Genomic DNA, 22,330 nt, shown 5'->3' with positions numbered 1-22,330 from the left:
GTAATAATTAAAAAGGTAAAATCAAGTGATGAAAAAAGAAAAAAAATTTTCTTGATTAAAAGATGCAAAAAATGAAAATAAAAAAAATTAAAAAAAATAAAATAAATAAAAAAATAAAAGGTAAAAATAAAATGTGAAGTAGTGAAGGTCATTCACTTCCTCTGTTTTTCTGTTTGGCACGCCTGTTTCTCAGTCCAGACAGTATTGCAGTTCCCTGCGTTCCACTGCTCTTCGGTGTTGTAAGCCAGTCCTGATTTTAAGCAGGCGGTGTGTCTTAATTTCTCGTATTCCTTTATTTTTGATTACACAAGAGTCAATTTGTGATTCAGCCCCTGGGTGGCAGTGTTTCTGGATTGACTTCCGGGTCTATCTATGGCCTCTCTAGGCAGTGTTAGAGCCTTCTTTCCCTGTGGCACTCGCTACTGGTTTGTGGGAGTGGGCTCCCTCAGAGCTGACTCTCCGATGGTCACTCCCTGCTCCGATCCCCAGGTTCCAGAAAAACAACTTTCCCCTGCAGTCTCCCAGGGTGTCCCCAACTCGGTGATCCTATGTATTGGGCTTAGTAATCAGAAGCAAGAATTTCAAGAGGAAAAAGCCCAGTTGTGCGAACTCCGGGACTGCGCATAAGCCCAGGCACCCAGGGAACGCAGGGGCTGCGCGTAAGTCTGGACTGCCTGAAATTCTTAGGGTGTCCCTGCACTTCAGATCAAAATGGGTTGCTTTTTAGAGTGCCCTTCTCTTAGCAGCTCTGAGGACCCCTTTCCACAATCACAGATCACGCCAGCCCCTACAGCCACGGATTTTTCTAGGCACAGACTTCCCTGGTCCTCCAGCTCCCGCAAAACGCGCGTTCCTCTCTCCCTCCGGGACCAGAGACCTCACCTTATCCCAGGCGAAATCTGACCTTTCCGTGGTGGAGTGTAGAGCTCCTCTGAACCCGTGTGTTTGCGCCAGTTGGGGAGCGTTGTTCTGGGGCTCGCAGCTGTTCCTTGGGTGCCGCAGTTGTGGATTCTCAGGCTTCCGATAAGCTCCACTTTCCGGATCAAGGTGGCACAGACTCCGCGTCCAACCCCGCAGCTCCGGGAGGGGACCCAGCCTCAGTTGGTGCTGCCAGGTCAGGGGAACCCCGTTTAGCAGTCCCCCACCTCCTTCTGGAATTCAGCTGTCTCCCAACCAGCCAACAAACACTCCTTGTGTGACCCTCAGCTGTTCTTTCTTTCTGCTCCGGGACAAGGCTCGGAACACGTCTGTCTATTCCGCCGCCATTATTCCTTCTCCCTCACTGCCTTCTGGAGGTTTATCTCTTGATGAGTATTATATCCTCAGAGAATTTTCATTTATTTTATTAAAAACTAGAGGCCCGGTGCATGAAATTTGTGCACGGGGGGGGGGGGGGGGGGATGTCCCTTAGCCTGGCTTGAACCCTCTCCAATCTGGGACCCCTTGGGGGATGTCCAACTGTCTGTTTAGGTACGATCTCTGCCGGATCGGCCCTAAACTGGCAGTCAGACATGCCTCTTGCAATCCAGGACTGCTGGCTCCCAACCGCTTGCCTGCCTGCCAGCCTGATCACCCCTAACCACTCTGCCTGCCTGCCTGATGCCCCTAACTGCTCCCCTGCCTGCCTGATCACCCCTAACCGCCTCTGTATACCTGCCTGATCGCCCCTAACCACCTCTGCCTGCATGCCTGATTGCCCTAACTGCTCTCCCCTGCCAGCCTGATCCTCCTAACTGCTCTCCCCTGCCGGCCTGATCCCCCTAACTGCTCTGCCCTGCCAGCCTGATCCCCCTAACTGCCTCTGCCTCAGCCCCACCACCATGGCTTTGTCTGGAAGAACGTCCTAATTAGCATCTTACCCTTTTATTAGTATAGATAACAATATTTTGTAAATCTGCTTTCTTCAAATGTAAGTTCTCCAGTACAATATAAAAGAGGAAGTATCATTTAGCATAAGTTTTGCTGCAAATCACAAAATTTCATCCCTTTTTATTGCTGAGTAATGTTTATATATATCACATCTTTATCCATTCATCTATTGATAGACACCTAGGTTGCTTCCAAAGATTGTCTATTGTAAATAATGCTTCAGTGAACATAGGGTACAGATATCTTTTCAAATTAGTGTTTTATTTTCTTTGTATAAGTATCCAGAAGTGCAAATTGGTGGGTCATATGGTAGTTCTAGTTTTAATTTTTTTGAGGAACCTCCATAATGTTTTCCATATTGTCTACACCAATTTACAATTTCACCAACAGTGCATAAAGGTTGCCAGAGGAGAAGAGGCTTGAAAATGGTGAAAAAAGTGAGGGGGAAAAAGAGGTATAAACTTCCAGCTATAAAATAAATAAGCCACAGAAATGTAGTGTACCATACAGGGAATATAGTCAATAATTGTAATAACTTTTCATGGTGACAGATGGTTACTAGACTTATTGTGATTATCACTTTGTAAGGTATACAAATGTTGAATCTATGTTGTATATCTGAAACTAAGATAATATTATAAACCAACTATAATAATAAAAAAGGCAGTATAATCCAGAATTATATAAATTTCTGGTTTTCTTAATAGAAATCTTACTCTTTGATTCACAAATCCTGTTGGTGAGTCAACATAAACTTGCGTTATCTTTGACATTTTGTGAAGGTTCTCATCAGATTGTAAGCTCCATGAAATCATGGGCTATGTCTGCTTTCCTTACTGTGGAATCCTTAGCATTTATCATAGGATCTGGTACATAGTTGGTACTCAATAAACATTGCATGTTATTAAGTGATTTTTAATTCGCTTAGTAACTCAAGATAATTGAAAATTGGGCACCACAATATCAGAAGATATCAGTAAAACAATTCTTACAAAACTTCCCTTTACAGGTATGAGGGCTTGGACCATGCATTACAGTGTTCTGATTACATTGAGGATAATGGAAAAAATATTGGATGCAGGTTTCCCTATTTGGAGGAACCAGACTATAAAGATTTCTACATCTGTGTTAATGGATCATCAAAATCCCAGCTTATCAGACCCAGCTATTTCATTTTTCAGCTTCAAAATATAGGTGATGTAAACAAACAACTTCAAAATGTTTCTAGCTTAATCCATTTACAACCACTTGGAAGAGAAGAGATAGACATAGAGAGAGATATAGAGATAGAGTTGATAGAGATAGATACCTACTAAAATTCAAAGCCAGAAAAATGAGGGCCAATGAAGCAATCAAGGAAACTCTTATTAAATATAAAAGTATGGAAGATAAGTAATTGAATGATGGGTAAAGTGTCATTTTCATTTAGAACTCACAATCTACTACCCAGCTTCAAAGGGTTGGTCTGCTATACAGTATTATTGTCTAGTGTTAGTGATGGAGTAATTATGGAATTAATTAGTTCCAGGTCTCAATAAGCATATATTTGGATATTTTCTGAGTCTGGGTTCTTATCTCTAACAGTTACAACAATGACAGGTTCTAGAATCAGCCACACTGTGGTCTGAATCTTGGATTTACCACTTTTTAGCTATATGGCCTTGGGCAAGATACTTTTAACATCTATTTAATTTCCTCATCAGTAAAATGAGGATAATAAAGGGCTACCTCATAGATTTATTGTGAAATATGAATGAATTTATGATATAACATCCCTGGTTCAGTGCCTGAGACATCATAAGCTCTAAATAAATTAGCTATGGTTGTGTTGTTTCTATGATTGTAGTAGTTGTTTCTAATGGTACTGTAGGGCAGTGGTCGGCAAACTGCGGCTCGCGAGCCACATGCAGCTTGTGAGCCGCGGTTTGCCGCTCTGTTGACTGATGAGTTTGCTGACCACTGACCTAGACTCTCGATTCCAATAATTACAGGCTGTTGTTGTTCCTTGTGATTAAAGCCCCTATCCCAGTGGTCGGCAAACTCATTAGTCAACAGAGTGGAAAACCACGGCTCGCAAGCCCCATGTGGCTCGCGAGCCGCAGTTTGCCAACCACTGCTGTAGGGGATAAAATTTTTTCCTCTACCATTCTAGGTTCTTTAACTGGTCTAATAATTAAATTGATATAAGACAGATTTACAGGGGAAAAAAACAAATTTAATTACATATGTATGAGAGCCTCACATAGATATGAAAGGCCCAAAGATAATAAGGCAATTGAGGCTTATATGCTATCTTGAGCTAAGGAGAAGGGGCTAAGGGTCTGGGGCTTCACAGGGAAGGAAAACAATTCACAGGAAGATGGGAAGAGTAAAGGTTTGGTAAATAAATGTTTGCAATACCATACAGAGACAGTGGGACACAGAAAGGATTTAGAACAAATAATCCCTGCCAGCTTCCCCCAGCTCACCACACCTGGCCCATACTCTTTGTAGTTATCTCTGGTGATAGCTCTCATCCTGGACCAGGCCGTCTATTTAAATTCTCTTAATCAGTTAAGGGGAGGTTTAAAAAAGTAAAATAAATAAAACTATTCCTGAGTCTTTTGGACCTTGATTGTCTTAAGCTCAGAACAATCCACATGTTGAAGTGGCACATTTTTGAGCAATGTATTCTATGTCCCTTCACTACAAAATGAAAAAAAAAAAATGCCTGTAATGATTAGGATCTTCTAACTTTTCTCTTGGGCTTTAATGTTTGTCAATATGTGACTCATCAAAAATTACTTTCCAAAATAACCAAGATTTATTAATAGCCCAAACTTGGTTGGCAAGCAACTTTGATTTTCATTCACATTATAGAGAATGGTCTTGAGCCACCTGATTTATCCTGAAGGCTTAGGTTACTAGGTTTGATACCATTGTAATTAGCTAGTTATCTATATATATATATATAAAAGCCTAATATGCAAAGTGTCCCCTCGGGAGTTCAACTGACTGGGAGTTTGATTGCTCACTATGACGTGCACTGACCACCAGGGGGCGGTGCGGAACGAAGGAAGGCCCAGACCAGCAGCTGGCAGCCAGGGAAGGGAGGCCCCCGCCGGCAGCTGGCAGCTGCTAGGGACCCTACCCGTGCACGAATTTCGTGCACTGGGCCTCTAGTTAATAATAGGAAGGAACAAAAGGAAGCCATACGTTATAAGCATGGCCATCTTGGCAGCTTCACCAGGAAGCTGTAACTTTACACTCACCAGGGAACCACTGGTCCATTCCCTGCAGATCACTGGGGCAGGGGGGGAGAGGGGGAATGGGCATATGCTCAATGAGTTGGGATGATGTAAGGTACTTGATGCCAGTCAAACCTGGGAACAGAGATCAATGACTAGAGCAAGCCCACAAAAATTTGGAGATACATAATCCCAAGACAAAGGAGTTCATGCTCTTGGCTCTTTGTTATTGGCTCTTGGCTCTTGATGGTCTTGGCAGCCTTGTCTCTCTTGCTCCTCTGGCTTTGCTCCTACCCATGTTCCTTCCATAGCCATGTCGCCTTGCAGACCCCATATGCAATGGATTGATAGACTGCAGTTCAGAACACAAACTAACCCAGCCTGATGCTGGGTTAGACTGTGCAAATATGGAATGGAAACTCTGAGCAATGGCTTTAATTCTAGCCCTGCTAAAGGCACAGCTGGACCTTTTCCTTGGCAGGATGGAGGGAAATGGGACCTTGGAAACTCAGGGATTTAATTCCACACAAATAAATTCCACTCATTCTACCATGTGAGTCTCAGGAAATTGTTTTTCTTGTGACATTGCAAGAAACCCACATACCCCCGGCAACAGGTGGGGACAGGGAGAGCTCCCCTCAATAACCGGTTTCCTTTGCTTTAATAAGTGCTACTACTAAACTTCAGTAACCTCTATGTTAAACTGGTTTCCTTTTGCTTTTCAGTTAAACCTTTGCCACCAGACTATCTTAATATTATTGTGAAGAACTCAGAGGATATTAACCTGGAATGGAACATACCTAAAGGACCCATTCCAGCAAATTGTTTCATTTATGAAATTAAGTTCATGGAAGATGATACTACTTGGGTGGTATGAACATTATATTTATTTGGGAAAATCATAAATCTAGCCTTTTAAATAAAATAGCAAACATGAAAACCAATCAATTGATAGTCACACAATGAATAGAATGTGATGTTTATGTTATTTTAATTTCCAAAAATTCAAATCATCTAGTGGACAAAAGAGACTTTTGCTGTCTGAAAGTATAATCAATCATACCAATTTCAAAGCTACATAGGATCTTAGATATAATCCAGTCACTTATTTTCAATAATGTGTCAATAAATTAAAGTTGCCAAGTACATGAAAAAGATGGATTATGAAGAGATCTCAGGAAGAAAGAAAGGAAGGAAGGAAGGAAGGAAGGAAGGAAGGAAGGAAGGAAGGAAGGAAAGAAAGAAAACATAAATACCTCTTTTTGAGGAGTAGCCATAAGGTCAAAATTAGAGTTTTGTTGTGCTTCCTGAAAATTGCTTGTAGCAAGAAAGAGAGGCTAACTGGGGAAGTAGGCGATGTTTGCAAGACCGATTACCCTCCAGCATCAACAATGTGGTGATGATGCCTTTAGCCTCACATTGTTATATGTTAATTTTATTCATTGGTTTCCAATTTAGAGGATGGTGGAGATTAGGTGAGGCATTAGTTCTGATCAATTTATTTAATAAACATGAGAAAAATGGAGTTGAATTGATTTACAAATCCCAAGGAAGTGCTAGCTGTGTAAATTGATTTACAGTCAAATTACACAGCTAGCACTAAAATCCAGATCTTATTCCCAGTCCACTTTAACCAGAGAAAAAGTTACAATAAAAGCAAAGCTGTTATTTTCGATGAGAAACACTTTTCAGCTCTTTGAAATGTAAAATTAAAGTAATTGCTTCAGTAATTTTTTTTTCCTTTGAGATCATCCAGCTTTGTGTTCTCATGTCTGCAAGGGTAGTTTCATGCCAAGCCCTGAGCACTGCTACACAGGTCTTATAGCAGTTAACTAAAGTAAGAATAAAGTGGGGGGGAGGAGTTTCATGTGTATGAATTTTATAGTTTCCATAGAAACAACATTCACATGATGGCTGTCTTTTTCTAATTCTGTGTATGTAGCATTTTCCAGTTCATGGAATCTGGGAAATTTGACACCAATCCAAATACTGGGTGTTATAAACACCAAAGCTACCTAGAAATTTTGTCCTGTCACACATGCCCTTTACTGCATGTGATCCATTATCCTATATAATAAAGGGGTAATATACAAATCAACCGAACTACGGAATGACCGGTCGTTATGATGCACACTGACCACCAGGGGGCAGACGCTCAACACAGGGGCTGCCCCCTGGTGGTCAGTGTGCTCCCACAGGGGGAGCGCCTCTCAGCCAGAAGCTGGGCTCACAGCTGGCGAGCACAGCGGCGGTGGCAAGAGCCTCTCTCGCCTCCACGGCAGTGTTAAGGGTGTCTGACTGATGGCTTAGGCCTGCTCCCCGCTATCACTCGGACATCCCCCAAGGGCTCCTGGAATGTAAGAGGGCACAGGCCATGCTGAGGGATCCCACCCATGAGTGCATGAATTTCATGCACCAGGCCTCTAGTTACTATAGAAAAAATGTAAAATATAGATAAGGAAGGGAAGGAAAAAAAAAGGAACCCACCTTACAGGGAGATAATCACTGTTAGGATTTTGGTATATAAATTTGTAGTCATTTGATGCATATATCTCATGTAACAAAACCCACTTTGAAATTGACAAAATAAATGGGATTGGTCTAGCTGCAATTAGATCAAATAATGCCATCTTATTTTTTTCTTGGCTTTTAGACTACCACATTTGAAAATGAAATGTATGTCACAAGAACATCAAATGAAAGCCAAGAAGTATGCTTTTTAGTGAGAAGCAAAATGAATGTTTATTGCACAGATGATGGAATTTGGAGTGAATGGAGTGAAATAGAATGCTGGAGAGGTATGAGATAAAAGAATAACAACTAAATAACTGGAGCAATTTGCTAGTAAAATTAATTTTCTTTCAGTGTATTTTGTAATTATAGAAATCAAAAGGCTCTTTCATATAGCCTATAATCAGAGAAGATAAATTAGCAAGCACTTCAATGGAACATAGATTAATGGAAAATCTAATATTCAGTTTTAACTAGGAATAATTTAACTAGTTTAATTAAGATCCTTGTTATATTTCTATTATCAACAATCTTGTGTTTCTGATGGTCAGTAAAGAGAACATATTAGTTCTTTTTTGGAGAAACCTATATTAACAATATATTCCTATGCTTTTAATTTTTAGGAGGACAGAAATCTTAAAACAAGGATACATCAGCATATACTTGTTTTTGAGTGTCTAGTACTGTGTCTAATGAATATTTTTCTAATTAATATGAAATCATTAGTAAAATACATATTCTATTCCCTTCCAACACTGATTTAAAGTGACATGATAAAATATATATTGAAATAGAAATATAAACTAAAAAAGCCTTGAGAATGAGAAAATATCGTAATAAATTAACTAACATTGCTCTTTCAGGTATATAAATATATATACAGAAAATATATATACAGATATAGATACAAACAGATACTGGAATTTCTATCTATCATTCATCTCCTTTCATGCTGTTTCATTATACTAAAACTAGAGGCCCGGTGCACGAAATTTGTGTGTGTGTGGGGGGGGATGTCCCTCCCGGCCTGCACCCTCTCCAATCTGGGATCCCTTGGGGGATGTCTGACTGCCGGTTTAGACCTGATCCAGCAGTCAGACATCACTCTCACAATCCGGGACTGCTGGCTCCTAACCACTAGCCTGCCTGGTTGCCTGATTTCCCCCAACCACTCCCTTGCCAGCCTGATTGACACCTAACTGCTCCCCTGCCGGCCCAATCACCCCCAACTTCCCTCACCTGTAGGCCTGGTCGCCCCCAACTGCCCTCCCCTGCAGGCCTTGTCCCCCCAAACTGCCCTCCCCTGCAGATCTGGTTGCCCCCAACTGCCCTCCTCTGCAAGCCTGGTTTCCCCCAACTGCCCTCCCCTGACAGCCTGTTCGCCCCCAACTGCCCTCCCCTGCCGGCCTGATCTTGCCCCCAACTGCCCTCCCCTACTGGCCTGATCTCGCCCCTAACTGCCCTTCCCTGATGGCCTGAGGGCCCCCAACTGCCCTCCCCTGCCGTCCTGGTAGCCCCTAATTGCCCTCCCCTACAGGCCTATTCCCCCCCCCCCAACTGCCCTCCACTGCAGGCCCAGTTGCTCCCAACTGCCCTCCCCTGCCGGCCTGGTTGCCCCCAACTTCCCTTCCCTGCTGGCCTGATCTCACCCCCAACTTCCCTCCCCCACAGGCCTGTCCCCCCTACTGCCTTCCCCTGCAGGCCTGGTCACCCCCAACTGCCCTCCCTGCTGGCCTGATCACACCCAACTGCCATTCCTGCTGGCCTGTTCATGCACAACTGCACTCCCCTGCTGACCATCTTGTGGTGACCATCTTGTGGTGGCCATCTTGTGATGACATCAATGCAGCCATCGTGTGACGATGTCATGTGACACCACCTAGGCTTTTATTATATAGGATTGCTCTTTGACTACTTATATTTATATCTATTAATATACTGCTATCATTGTTCTCTTTCACTTATCAAATATTTATTAAGCACACTTTTCAGGCATGAGAGATATAGCAATAAAAAAAATCCCTGTCCTCATGAAATTTATATTTTATTCCCAAGTTGAGTAGAGATAAGCAACAAAGAAGCCAAATATATCGCATAATCACTAAGGGAGGGCCATGGAGAAAAAATAGAGAAAGGGATAACTCAATTAACCAAGAGATCATATGAAATCAGAATGAGCACCTACTGGTTCTACTTTTTACTTTTTGTCACTGCTATAAAAAATCTGGGGCTCTATGGGAATGGCATTGAAAAAGTCATGTCCTAAATATCTTGTTATTTGTCAATTCATAGTTTATGGTATGGTGAGTTTTTAGCCACATCCTCAAAATATACATCTTTTTATATATTTCACATGTAGTCTTAACCATGATATTGATGACTGAGATTTCTTTTTCCCTGATGGGTATCTCTTGGTAAATTCTTAATAACTTTGGGTTAAGAGTCAACAATTTCTTGATATGCATGTGGTCTTAGTTCTTTAGGCTATTTTTTTTTATTGGTTTCAGAGAGGAAGGGTGAGGGAGAGAGAGATAGAAACAACAATGATGAGAGATAATCATTGACCGGCTGCCTCCTGCATGCCCCCTACTGGGGGGATCGAGCTTGCAAGCCAGGCATGTGCCCTTGACCGGAATCGAACTTGGGACCTTTCCATCCACAGGCAGACGCTCTATCCATTAAGCAAAACCAGCTAGGGCTTTAGGCTATTTTTAAAAAACCCCAAAAACATGTTTGTATTGATTTCAGAGAGGAAGGAAGAGGGAGATAGAAACATGGATGATGGGAGAGAATCATTGATTGGCTGCCTCCTGCATGCCCCCTACTGAGGATGGAACCCACAACCCAGGCATGTGCCCTGACCAGGAGTCAAACTGTCACCTCCTGGTTCATAGGTTGAACCTCAACCACTTAGCCATGTTGGCTGGGCTTGGATTGATTCTATAGAGAGAGAAAGCAACTGTAACTTCAGGAAAGAAGCCTGCTTTCCCACTGTTTTTTGCATGCCAAAAACTTACACTATTAGTCATTTCTCTGGATTATATCCTTGCAAATCTTAACTGAACTGACCATATGAATTTAACTTAGTATAAAATAAGATCCTAAGGGAATAGGACAAAGAAAAAGGTTGGGTTGGGAGTAGGTAGGGTTAAGTGCAGGTAAAGCCTAGGATTCAAGATGCTCTCTAGTAGTACTACAAAACAAGTGAGAGATACTAGTTTTGAAGGACAGGCTTTGTCTTTTTTTTTTGTTTGTTTTTAAACATGTTTTATTTATTACAGAGAGGAGGGGAGAGGTAGAGAGAGTTAGAAACATCAATGATGAGAGAATCATTGATCAACTGCCTCCTGCATGCCCCCTACTGGGGACTGAGTCCACAACCTGGACATTAGTCAATGAAGCTGGTCCTGATGTCAGCCCTGATGGGGAATCAAACCATGACCTCCTGGTTTATAGGTCGATGGTCAACAACTGAGCTGCACCAGATGGGTTACTTTTTAAGTCTGTCTAGTTATTGCTCATTTTTTTTTGCTATGTAGAAGAACCATTAAAAGTTCATCCCTAAAAGAGAAAAACTTTATCTCTTTAGTCACTGAAATGTGAGACAACTTTAAAATCATGACCTTTAAAGACTAGGTCTATTATTGGACTTCTATTGAAGACCAGCTTTTGCTCACTATAGCATTATATGATATAAACATTTGACTTATTAAGAGTAAAGAGATACATAAGATATGTTTATCTTATCACTTGGCTAATGTTTTATCATTTTGTTCATATGAAAAATTTACAAGGTCAATTTTTAAACAAAACATATTAGAAAATAAGAATTGGGCTTTGGGGAGCTATTTTTCCAAGTGAAATGAAGAGATGTCACAGTCCAGTAAGGTAGTTGTTCTATATAAAAAGTGCACAAATGAAAGGAATGCTATACCCAACAGAACTGTGGTATCTATGCAATGGCAAAGATGCAGCAGTTTCTGAGTTAAAACTCAGCTCTTCACCATTTACTAGATTATTTATAAAATAATTTTGTTTCAAAAATAACTGTAAACATCTAACCCTTCCCACTTTTTATGTGATTTTTCCACCTAGGTGTCCAGAAGGAAGAAATCTTAACTTTCTTGATACCATTTGCTTTTATCTTGTTTTTAATTTTGTTAATAACTTGTATGCTTATGAATAAGCAAAAAGCTTTACAGAGAATGGTAAGTTGTATAACATTATAATGCCCACTCTGGGACAGTAGATAACAAAAATATGTCCTGCATTTAGGACTGATGGACCTGCATTTTATGATTTTGCCTGCATACTCTGAGTGTACAATTGATATATGGATTGTGATAATGTCTTCAGAAAATACAACAATTTAAAAATTAACCCTAGAAAGCTACATTTTGGGGTGGATTTACTTTTGCTGAAATAAAAGAATAATGCTTTAGAACATGATATACTATTTACCTTTAGATTAGGGGAAATACAAGGAAAGAGTTACTGGAGAAAAGAAAGGATAAAGTGACTTAAAATGGACATACTCTGAAATATATTACTAATATACCATAGGCAAAGGACCACAGAAATTCAAAACCAGGGTGCCTAACCTTTAAGAGCTCATTTTATAGTTGAGGGAGATAAAATTCATATAAAAATATAATTTGTATTATGAGCTGATGTTAGATGATTGCTATTTGAGTTGTACAGATAATGTAATAGAATTTCAGAAGGTGAATCACTGTGGGTTGGAGGGATTTCAGGAGGAATTGTGGCTTGGAGGAAAATATCTCAAAGTCAAGTCTTTTAAAGATAAAGAGAGCTCTGAATGTGTATGAAAGGTTTCACTTTCTTTATTTCTCTGCTGAATGATTTTTTTTGCATATTCCTGTGAATTATTACATCAAATAGTTTGTGTTATTAATGACTATTTGTTGATAATGAAGCTCTCTTTTAATTTCAGATTTTTCAGAAAAAACAAGAAGTTTTTTCTCGTCAAGAGACACTCTGTTGACTCAGTCATTTCGTCTTATGGCCAAATGTTAACTATGAGTCTTATTGAACTGAATTTTCTCTACAAGTGTTGAATAAATCTGATTATAAAGGCATTGTTTTATTTAAGTATTTATAGCACTCAAAACCTCAAGTAGCAGTACATTTTCTAGATTCTATTCACATGGTGAGAGTGCTGCACATACAGAAGTCAAGGGATGGGTCAGATTCTATTCAGTGATGTATTAAATGTTAGCAGTGGAAATATGGCACCTGGTGTTAACCTCAGTTCAGCAACCTCAGTTCTTGAGTTCTGGCTAAGAGAAGAAAGAATTCAGAGTGAAGACTCAAATTATAAGAGAAAGTTTATTTAGAGTATCACAGGAGTAGTAGAAGGGCCTTTGGTGCTTAGGAGAATGAGGGAGAGAGATATGAACTTTGGGCGTGCCTCAGAAAAGAGAGAGAGTGCCTGTGTCCTAGGGAAAGATGGGGGTGAGGAACCACAGGGTATGCTCCATAGTGAGAACCATGCTGGTCCTTCATCCTGAGGGCTTTTATTTGAGGTCTCAGTGGAGGATTTCAATAGAATATTCATCAGCTTTCCAGGTGTGTCTCCTCAAGTCTTTGTCTCCACTGATTGGTTGGCACTAGGGGAGGGGCTCATTAGTCAATGAAGCTGGTCCTGATGTCAGCCAAAGCATCGTTCCACCTGGTTTTGCTGCTTTACTGGGCCTGGAACAGAGCTGAGGCCTAGCTGTCATCTCCAGTGGTTAATGCTTAAGGGAGTGGTTGCCCATTGCTAGGCACCCAGGCTCTCCACCCTGGTGACCCTCTTCACCTGGCCCATCTTTCCTGCCCTGCTCATGCCTATATAACTGCCTACTGCATTAATAAAACAATGTGATGTTGCAATTTGCACTAAGCCATAGAGAGAGTGTTCAATCTTGAAAGGTAAAAGTCTAATTTTTAAAAAAATTGCAGTTGAAATGAAAGTGTTCACCATGAATAAGGTTGTTTGCCTTTATAAACAACCTGTGGAGAGGATTCATCAGAAGAAGCTTTAAATACATTCACAGTTTAAAGTATGCTTCACATTTAATGAAATAAGTGAGAGGAATGCAGTGCATAAAAGGCTGAAAATAATAAAATGACTAGATATCATGTTTGAAAAATTCAAATGTCACAAACTACACAATAAAAGTTTGGGAGTGAAACGTGAAAAAATGAAATGGAACGTACTGAATTCCTGGGTTCTTGTCTCGATGGTTTCAAAGAATGAAGCCACGACGAAAGGTGATAGGTGAAAAGTACAGAAACTTTATTGCAAGCAGACACTACCTCTAAAACCTAATTCTAAATTCTAAGCCTAAAACTCTGTCCCTCCAGGATAGATAGAGAAGCCCCTGAGAAGGGTGACCACTGCTTTCTTTGTCTTGAGGCATTAAATAGGCTGCAGTTCTTTGTCTGAACCTGACCTCTTCTTATTAGTCATTTTGCTACATAGAATTAGTTTTCAAAACTCAAATCCCACATGGTGTCCCCCATTTTCTCTCCCTCTTATCTTGTTGGTTGGAGTCACTGTTAATTTATCTTATAGCTCTCCTAATTGTGTCGGCAGAGCAAGCCTTATCTTATGGCCCTCCCAGTTACTCAGGTCAGGGCTACTTTTGGCCTAACTTATGGTCACTTTAATTGCTCAGGCCTGAAATGCCTTTTGGTTTATGGCTGTCTTTAATTGCATGGATCAGATATATTTCTATTTGCCTATTCCATTTCTCTACTCTCTGTACAAGATAAACACCCTGGCATCTTCAAGTCTCCATTATATATTCCTTCCCTATAGACCCCTTTCATTTCTAAAACTTCCTAAACTTGCCTAAATAAACTAGCTAGCTAAGCCTTTCAGTCTCCCCTCTGATTAGGAAACCCCAATAGCTGTTGGGGACAAGGGATACTGGTCTTTCTGACTACTTCCTGCTGCCAAATGGACATTGTTTGGGGCAGCAGTTAGGGTCCCATCAGAGGTGGGAGATCTAGGGGTCCATGGAAGAAGGAATCAGTGGCCTCCATCTGTGGTTTCATTTGGAGGACCATCTGTAGCTTCAGGGTTTCTAAACTTGAGGATATGAAACATACCAAAAGGTTAGACAGGCAATGGTCAAAGATGAGTAATAAGAAAGTATGCACAGAGGGCCAAGAAAAGGGTCTAACTAGCCTTTTAGGATGGTATTATTTCTTTAATTTGTGTCTAAATTTCTGGGGAGAGCGATTGTGAGGCCTTTTCCTTTCAGTCAGGCTGCTTGTTGAGGGATTCAAGTTCATTCCTTTACCACCTTAGAGGGTTTTAAGTAGATGCAGCAAGAAGTATTAATCATGGCACAGATTTTGCCCTGTTCAGCTAGTAGATAATCGAGGGCTTCTTTGTGAGTATGGACTATGTGTGCTAAAGAATCTACAGACCTTTTGAATGTCCCTAAAGTTTTGGCTAGTATTCTCAGATACTTGAGAGATAGCTCTGGTTAGGTTGGTGGTAGTGATCTGTATAGAAGGTAAAGAAAAGGGCTATAAGTAGGAGTATTTTATGGTGTCTCTGTGTTCCAGCAAGGGCAGAAAAGGTCTCCTCCTGGTACCAGCCTAGGGTTCCGATGACACTCATAAAAAGACAAAAATAAGCACTATTAGAAAGATGAAGACAATGATTATCCAGAAATACCAGAGCATATTACTTATTTGGTACTCATTGGCTCTTTAGGATTCTTTCGAAAGAGAAGTTTTAGGTCTTCCAGAGGCTCACACGAGTAGAAATTCAATGATTCAGTGGGTGGCAATACAGCTTCATCCTCCTTCTGTGCTTGTATTCAAGGCTTTACTCGAGACAGGTGGATCCAGGAGTTGATGTTGCTGACCTGTTGGGAGACTTAAAGCTCTCTGTGAGGTGCCCAACCATAGGAACATTTCTCTACTGTTCTCAGTCCCCTTGTCCATGATTAAAAGTGCCTGAGATGATTCTAATGTTTTGAAGTACACACTGAATTTCTGAGAAGAGTTTAAAGGAAGTTACTCTAGGATGAGGACTCAGAGAGCTTGCCTAATAGCCTGTAAAAGGGCCCTTTTTAGTTTAAAAGTTTGCTCAGTCTTGGGTTTCCAGACTAAAACAGAGAGACTGTCTTTTTGGGGCCTCCTTGATTAGTTGGTAAAGAGAGAGTGTTACTTCTCTATAGCTGACAATGGGGTAAATGGGAATTACTACTTCATTTACTAGTTGTAAGTCCTAAACTAGTTCTTTTTTTTATTTAATTTAATTTAATTTATTATTATTATTATTTTTTAATTGTTTGAAGTATTACAAATAGTAGTACATATGTCTCCTTTTTTTTTTTTTTCCCATTGACCTTCCCCCGGCCTCCCCTTCCCCCCAGTACATGCCTTTACCTGCCCCCCCCCCCAGTGTTTTTTATCCATTGGTTATGCTTATATGCATGCGTACAAGTCCTTCGGTTGATCTCTTACAGCCCCCCACCCCAACCTCCTCTGCCTTCCCGCTGTAGTTTGACAGTCTGTTCAATGCTTCTTTGCCTCTGTATCTATTTTTTTCCTCATTTCATTCCTTTAAAAAATCTTGCCTCTGCAGACTAGAAATAAACATATAATAACCAAAAATGTTTGAGTCCCAATTTCAATGTCCAACAGTTCTGAGTCCCCGTTTCAATGTCAAACAGTTCCTTAAGTGTACATGTCAGCAATGATATCTGGATGGTGGGCACATGGTGGCAATGCAGGTCCGACCCTCTCTGGTTTGGTCCTAGGCAACCTGCTGCATCGCACAGCTGCTGACTGCTAGCGTGGCAAGGCGTCGTCAGCGTCTTCCATCTCTGGACTGTTTCTCTTGTCTTCGTGGTTGGAGCAGACCTGTCAATTCCTCTCTGTTGCAGGAATCCACATGGTCTTGGAGTTGTTTTCTGAAAATATACAAACATATTCTCGACCAAAAGTTAATAAAGGAATCTTTTCTAGATAATTGATTTGGGATCCTTTTTATTTTTGCCCAAACGATTTTCCTTTGTCTTATTTAGACACCATGTGTGTTTTTCATGGGTGTCTTGCTGTTAGCATTACAAATGAAAAATAATTTTGTAAAGTAAAAGTTTTCTAGATGTAATTTACTTATAGGATATTTTTCCTTACATGATATTACCCTACTATCCCCCCTTTTTTGATTAATGGAGGCTTTTGTAACTTTTATAATGCAGTCTTGATGACTTTAATTTTAATTTTTTGACAAAAATATGACTGCTTTAGTTTCATTGCATGTTCAGGAATTTTACCATGAGATGAACTACCAATAGAAATTTTAGTTACCACATTAGGAACAGCTTTTTGTCCAGTACAATTAAATTTTTTTGAATATTCACTTATTTCAATTAGCCTATTTAAATTAATCTGAAAACTTGATTATTATTTTACTGTCAAATTTAATACTCTACCAACAATCTTAATTTACTGTGTAAATATTAGTGGAAAGGATTATTTGCATTCTTGAGTAGGCCCTGAGCATTCCTGGTGCTAGGCTGGATTTAGATATAGGGCAGCTGCTGTCGGCCAAGTCTCTGTCTGTTACCTGGGTCCCAATCTGAGCTGGGCCAAGTCACTGTCTGTCACCTGTGTCCCGATCTGAGCTGGGTGTGGGAAGCAAAGCAGCCATGGGGGCAGGAGACCTCGCTCAGAAGGGGTGAGGGTTCAGGCCCCTGCAAGGTTGGGGGGGTGAGGGTCTGTGCCCCACCTCTGTTGATCCCCAAGTTCTCTCCTGATGGCCCCTCTGCGACTGTGCCTGTCTTAGGTTGTTCCTTCTCTGAGGAATCTTACCCATCTCTGGCTAACCAGTCATCCTCTGGGGCCAAGCAGGGTGATGTGAGGTTCAGTTCTGTCTCCTTGGTAGCCTATGCCCCCGTGGCCTCCACGCCCAGTACCTGCCTTGGGATCCCCTGGCCTGCTGGTGGGGCCTCAGCACTGATCACATATCTCGGGGAACTCAGGTTTCTTCTCCAGGGAGGGCCCAGCTCACACGATTGGGCGAGAGACAGATCCATGGTACCAGCCACCATGAGGCTTCAAGCTCAGCATGAATAGAAAGCTCAGGCAACAGCTGAGGGCAATTGGATTGTGAGAAGAGGGTCCCTCTTGGCACAAAAGGCAAGAGGGGCCAATATAGAATGTTTAAGTGCCTTTCCAGCGCCTTAATTCCTTCTGAAAGGGATTATATCCTTTCATGTCCTTTTTTTTTTTTTTAATTGCTGCCAAACATTCCAAGAATTAGTTTGTAAGTTTGTTTGGGATAATTGTACAATATGCTGTTGTAAAATATCTAAAATTTTAATGACATTGTAGAATAATATCATGTAAGGATATTCTTTGCTCTAGGCCATCCCTATTAGGTTTTTGTATTCCTGAGATGGGAGCATTGTAAGGACTATAACATAGTTTCAATAAATCTTAGGCTTCTAAAATAGATTGTCTATTATAATCTTGAGTCCTTCTCTAGCTTCAGGTTTGAGAGGATATTGCCTTTGATGTATGGATATGAGGCTTTCTGTATGATCAGGAATGCATGGGAAAGGAGCAACTTACCCCAGCTGCACCCTAAAGGCTGAGAAAAAATACTTCTCTATCTGCTTCCTAGACACGCCTGTAACAGCTACAGCCTCTGAGAACGATTTACCAGGGTTTGAGAGGAGTACAGAGAAAGTGGCTCCAGCATCAAGGAAGAAATTAATTTCATTACCCCCAATTGTCAGGCTTACCTGGGGCTCCTGGGTCGAAATGACAGTCCTATTAGGAGCCAGGTTGGAAGACCCTGAGCCCCATCAGTCCTGTTGGGCCAGCTGGATGACCAGTCCTACCCCAGGGGACTGTGCCACGCCAGCACAGCCAAGGATTCTGCGAGCCTGAGGGAGGGCAGCGAAGGATGTAGAAAAGACAGACAAAGAGAATAAGCTGGTGGATCTTCTGTGCCTGGCTGAGACCACAGAACAGATCCAGACTGCAAGCTGATGCTTTATTTTATAGTCAGAGGTAAACAAGGTAGTGGTCACCATAGTTACAATGTTCTTGTGAGTTTCACTTGTTTTGGCAGCACTTGCTGCACCTCCCACAGCCCATTAGCTACCCAGGAAGGATCTAGGGAGCTTCATAAGGTCAAGCTTAATTATGCTAAGAGGGCTGTGCCCTCTAAGCTGGGACTTGTTTGTGGCTTTGCCAACAGGTCAGTCTGAGGCTTAACCCTATAGCCACTCCCTACAGGGGACCTCTGTCTCCAGAGGCAGTCTGACTTCCAGTGGTTTTCTTGACAGACAGGACAGGCCTTCAGGGGTCCACCATGCCCTGTGGGATAATTCCAGTGCATATGTCTAACCTGTCTGTAGTTGTAACAGGTGACTGAGGCTGACTGCCTACTTTTGGGTCCTGACTGGAGGCTCTTAGTAGCCTTGTCCTGGTCTTTTTTGTTTCTCCTCTTTTCCTTCTGCTGGTCTTTATTACAGAACACAGAGGTGGCAACTTTCAGGAGATTCTCTAAAGTACTCTTGGGACCAATTGCCAATTCTTGCAACTTTCTCCTGATGTCTAGGGCCGTCTGAGTGATAAATTTGTCCTTTAAAATGAGTTGTCCCAATTCTGAATCTGTGGTAATGTTGGTGTACTTAACCAATGCTTCCCTGAGCCTTTCTAAAAAAGCCAAGGGGTTTTGGTCAGCTTCTTGAGTAATGGTGGTTAGTTTAGAGTAATTAACAGGCTTTGTTTTATTACGTCTGAGGCCTTCTATAATATAGAACTGGCTGTGTTTTATTTTCTATCTCTTGGTTTCAGGGTTCTATTGAGGGTCTACAGGAGGGAATGCCTCCTGTCCTATTAAGAAATTCCTTTTCCTTTCTCAGAGTCCGTTATTCCCTGTGCATAAGTAATAAAATATTCATTCCTAAGTTCTTTTACTTTTTCTAATATAGTTTGCTTTTCAGTGGCTGAGAGGGTCAGGTTTAATATGAGCATGACGTCTCTATATGAGAGATTACACATTTGAATGAGGTTTTGGAAGATTTTAATATATTTGTCAGGGTTTTCTGAGAACTTTTCTAAATCACTTTTTATTTGTCTCATGTCCTGGAGTAAGAAGGGGATCTGGGCTAAAGTACGACCAGACCCTCCATCTGTCTTGGGGCAAGTTAAGGTTGGTCCAGCCCTGGGCGGAGGCGTGGCCTTCGCCTTTTTCTTTGGGGGATTTTGGGTTGTTATTGCCAGGAGCGGGGGATCAAGTTTACAGTTCCTGTATAGCTATGGCTTGTCCCTTAGAATAAAGAAAGCCTGGACATATGGGACTTCTGACTACTTCCTATCCTTCCCATCTTTTCTACAGAAAAGATCTAACTATGGATAGTGTTATAACTAAAACTTCCCTCTGGGGGCTAGCTTTCCCATTCGCTAGTTGATGCTGGGGCCAAGCATGGGTACAAAAGTAAATCGGGTACTTTTTCTTCATTGCTTGTGGATATGAAGATATGCTTCCTATTTGTATGTAAAAAACAAAACAAAACAAAACAAACAAACAAAAAAAACACAACAAAAAAACACGTGCCGGGATGTCTAGTATCTAGTATTCTAGTATTCTTGTAACTCACGAAAGGACATTCCGTATCCTTTGTGATTCTCCCTTGCCAGTGGGGGCGTCCCCCCTCCTAACCAAGGGTGTCTCTGTGACTCTCCCTTGCTAGTGGGGCATCCCCCCTTCTAGCCAAGGGTGCAGGGAGCCCTGACTCACAAACTAGGAGTGAGGGTTGCCTCTCACTCACAAGGAGTGAGAGGTTACCTTACTGCGTATGGGCACAGATAAGGGTGCCGGGTGGACTTACTGTACTTACCACTGTGGTAACGACCCACGTTCACGCAGAGATCGTCCTCCTGTGTCTCCCTAAAATGTGCAGGGGAAGCGTGCATACCCCGTGTTCGCTCTCTGTGAGGTGCCCAACCATAGGAACATTTCTCTCCTGTTCTCGGTCCCCTTGTCCATGATTAAAAGTGCCTGAGATGATTCTAATGTTTTGAAGTACACACTGAATTTCTGAGAAGAGTTTAAATGAAGTGACTCTAGGATGAGGACTCAGAGAGCTTGCCCAATAGCCAGAACTCTGGTTTGGCCAATATCCAGAAATCCAGGGAGAGTACAAACAGCTCTAGTCCTACTCTTACATATGCCCCTGCTACTAAAGGATTTATATTCTGCCTGATTTATCTGCTTTGTTAACAATGTGGAAAGGGTAGAATCTATTTCCAGCTAAATCTAGTCCCTTAAACTTCCTGAGACTATAACCTCCCATTCACTGGCTTAACTTTTTATTTTTACTGAACCTTAATCCTTGCTGTCTTTATCCCCAAACCTTAAAATGCCACCTTAAAGACTTTTACTTTCTTTCAAATAGGGCAACCAACTTGATTGCCTCCCAGGAAAACAGCTGGGAGAGAGACATGCTAGCTGACACTGCAATGTATACATTTCAAGTAAAGGTAATTTTGTTTTTATTTATGGTGTCTCATTAATGGTGAGATTTAATGCTTGAATAGTAACTTTTAGTTTACTCTGTAAATAGTAGTGGAAGAGATTTTAAAATTTCTCCTTGTTAAGTTGAAATGTACTTCTGAATATCACTCTCTTCTGACTAGTGCTTATCTGTATATTTCACTTAGGCATGCTATGAAGGGAGTACCATTTTCTGTATATTTTTTGTATTAATTCCAATTAATAATTCTCTAAAGTTTTATAAAACTTCATCTAGTTCAAAGATATGACCTTCTAAGAAGCCTGCAATTTAGAGTAAGTCAGATTCCTTTTCATGGGTTTTCTATACCTAAAATTGCATTGAAGTTGTTGCAGAAGACCAAAGAAAAACCAAGCAACACTTTTAGAAAAAAGGAGTGACACTTTATTTACGCCAGCAGACTCAGGGAATAACTTTCCAAATCTAAGTAAAGTAACATGCAGGGGGCTTCTCTTTTATATCTTCCTGGGGTCTTTGTCCCGCAAATATGGATTATGCTTCCAGTCCTTTTCGCGGGCCTTGCAAGAAGGCCCCCAGGTGTTGGGGGTCTCTAGGCCATATCTGATGGTCTGGCCTGGTGCCAGCATTAATAACCCTCCCTCTGGGGCAGTGCACTGTTCACAGATTTATGGCCTCTGTAACAGGTTCTGCAAGACCAGTTTCTGGGAAAGAGGCAATGACTTAATTATAGGTTATTAAGAATATACACTGGGCTTGCTAGCACGGATCCAGATTGCTAGCCCCCCCCCCCCCGCCCCGCAAATATCAGGGTTACATTGGAATTAGCCCTTTTTAGCCTTCTCATTCCCCTCCTCCCTTGTCCCACAAGCTTCTCTTAGCCTTGTGGTACAACGACTATGGGATGTTATGGTGAACATGGATGATGACCACTCTTAGCTGCTTCATGCTGAAAAGGGGTGATGACCAAGGGGTTAGCATCCCATTTCTTCCTCTCAGAGGGGTTTGTAGGAAATTATTCTGGTTTGTAGGACCATCTGAAGTTTAAAGACATTCCCGTCCAGTTTGCAGGCAGGCAGAGATAATCAGCGGTCCCATACATGTAGAATGTTCCTGCAGTGGGGCACCAGGGGTAGGTAGTGTTTTCAGCCTTGAGGGTAGAGTTGCATAGTTCATCTGGGAGGCAACCTGTTGGATGTT

The 22,330-nt window shown here is 41.5% G+C and overlaps 1 protein-coding gene across 1 annotated transcript in view; it reads left to right on the top strand.

The window, feature by feature from the left end:
* IL13RA2 (interleukin 13 receptor subunit alpha 2) overlaps window positions 1-12,705 on the top strand; it is a 94,567-nt gene extending 81,862 nt beyond the window's left edge. Inside the window, exons 6-10 of the mRNA XM_080652364.1 lie at window positions 2,879-3,063; window positions 5,822-5,967; window positions 7,750-7,894; window positions 11,703-11,815; window positions 12,562-12,705. Of these exons, the coding sequence (XP_080508490.1) occupies window positions 2,879-3,063; window positions 5,822-5,967; window positions 7,750-7,894; window positions 11,703-11,815; window positions 12,562-12,612 (640 nt within the window). The 3' untranslated portion in view covers window positions 12,613-12,705. The remainder of the gene's footprint in view (window positions 1-2,878; window positions 3,064-5,821; window positions 5,968-7,749; window positions 7,895-11,702; window positions 11,816-12,561) is intronic.
* The last annotated feature ends 9,625 nt before the right edge of the window (window positions 12,706-22,330 follow it).

This window comes from Plecotus auritus (assembly GCF_963455305.1).
Source record: "Plecotus auritus genome assembly, chromosome: X".
Classification (NCBI taxonomy): domain Eukaryota; kingdom Metazoa; phylum Chordata; class Mammalia; order Chiroptera; family Vespertilionidae; genus Plecotus; species Plecotus auritus.
This window is presented reverse-complemented; position numbering and strand designations above follow the sequence as displayed.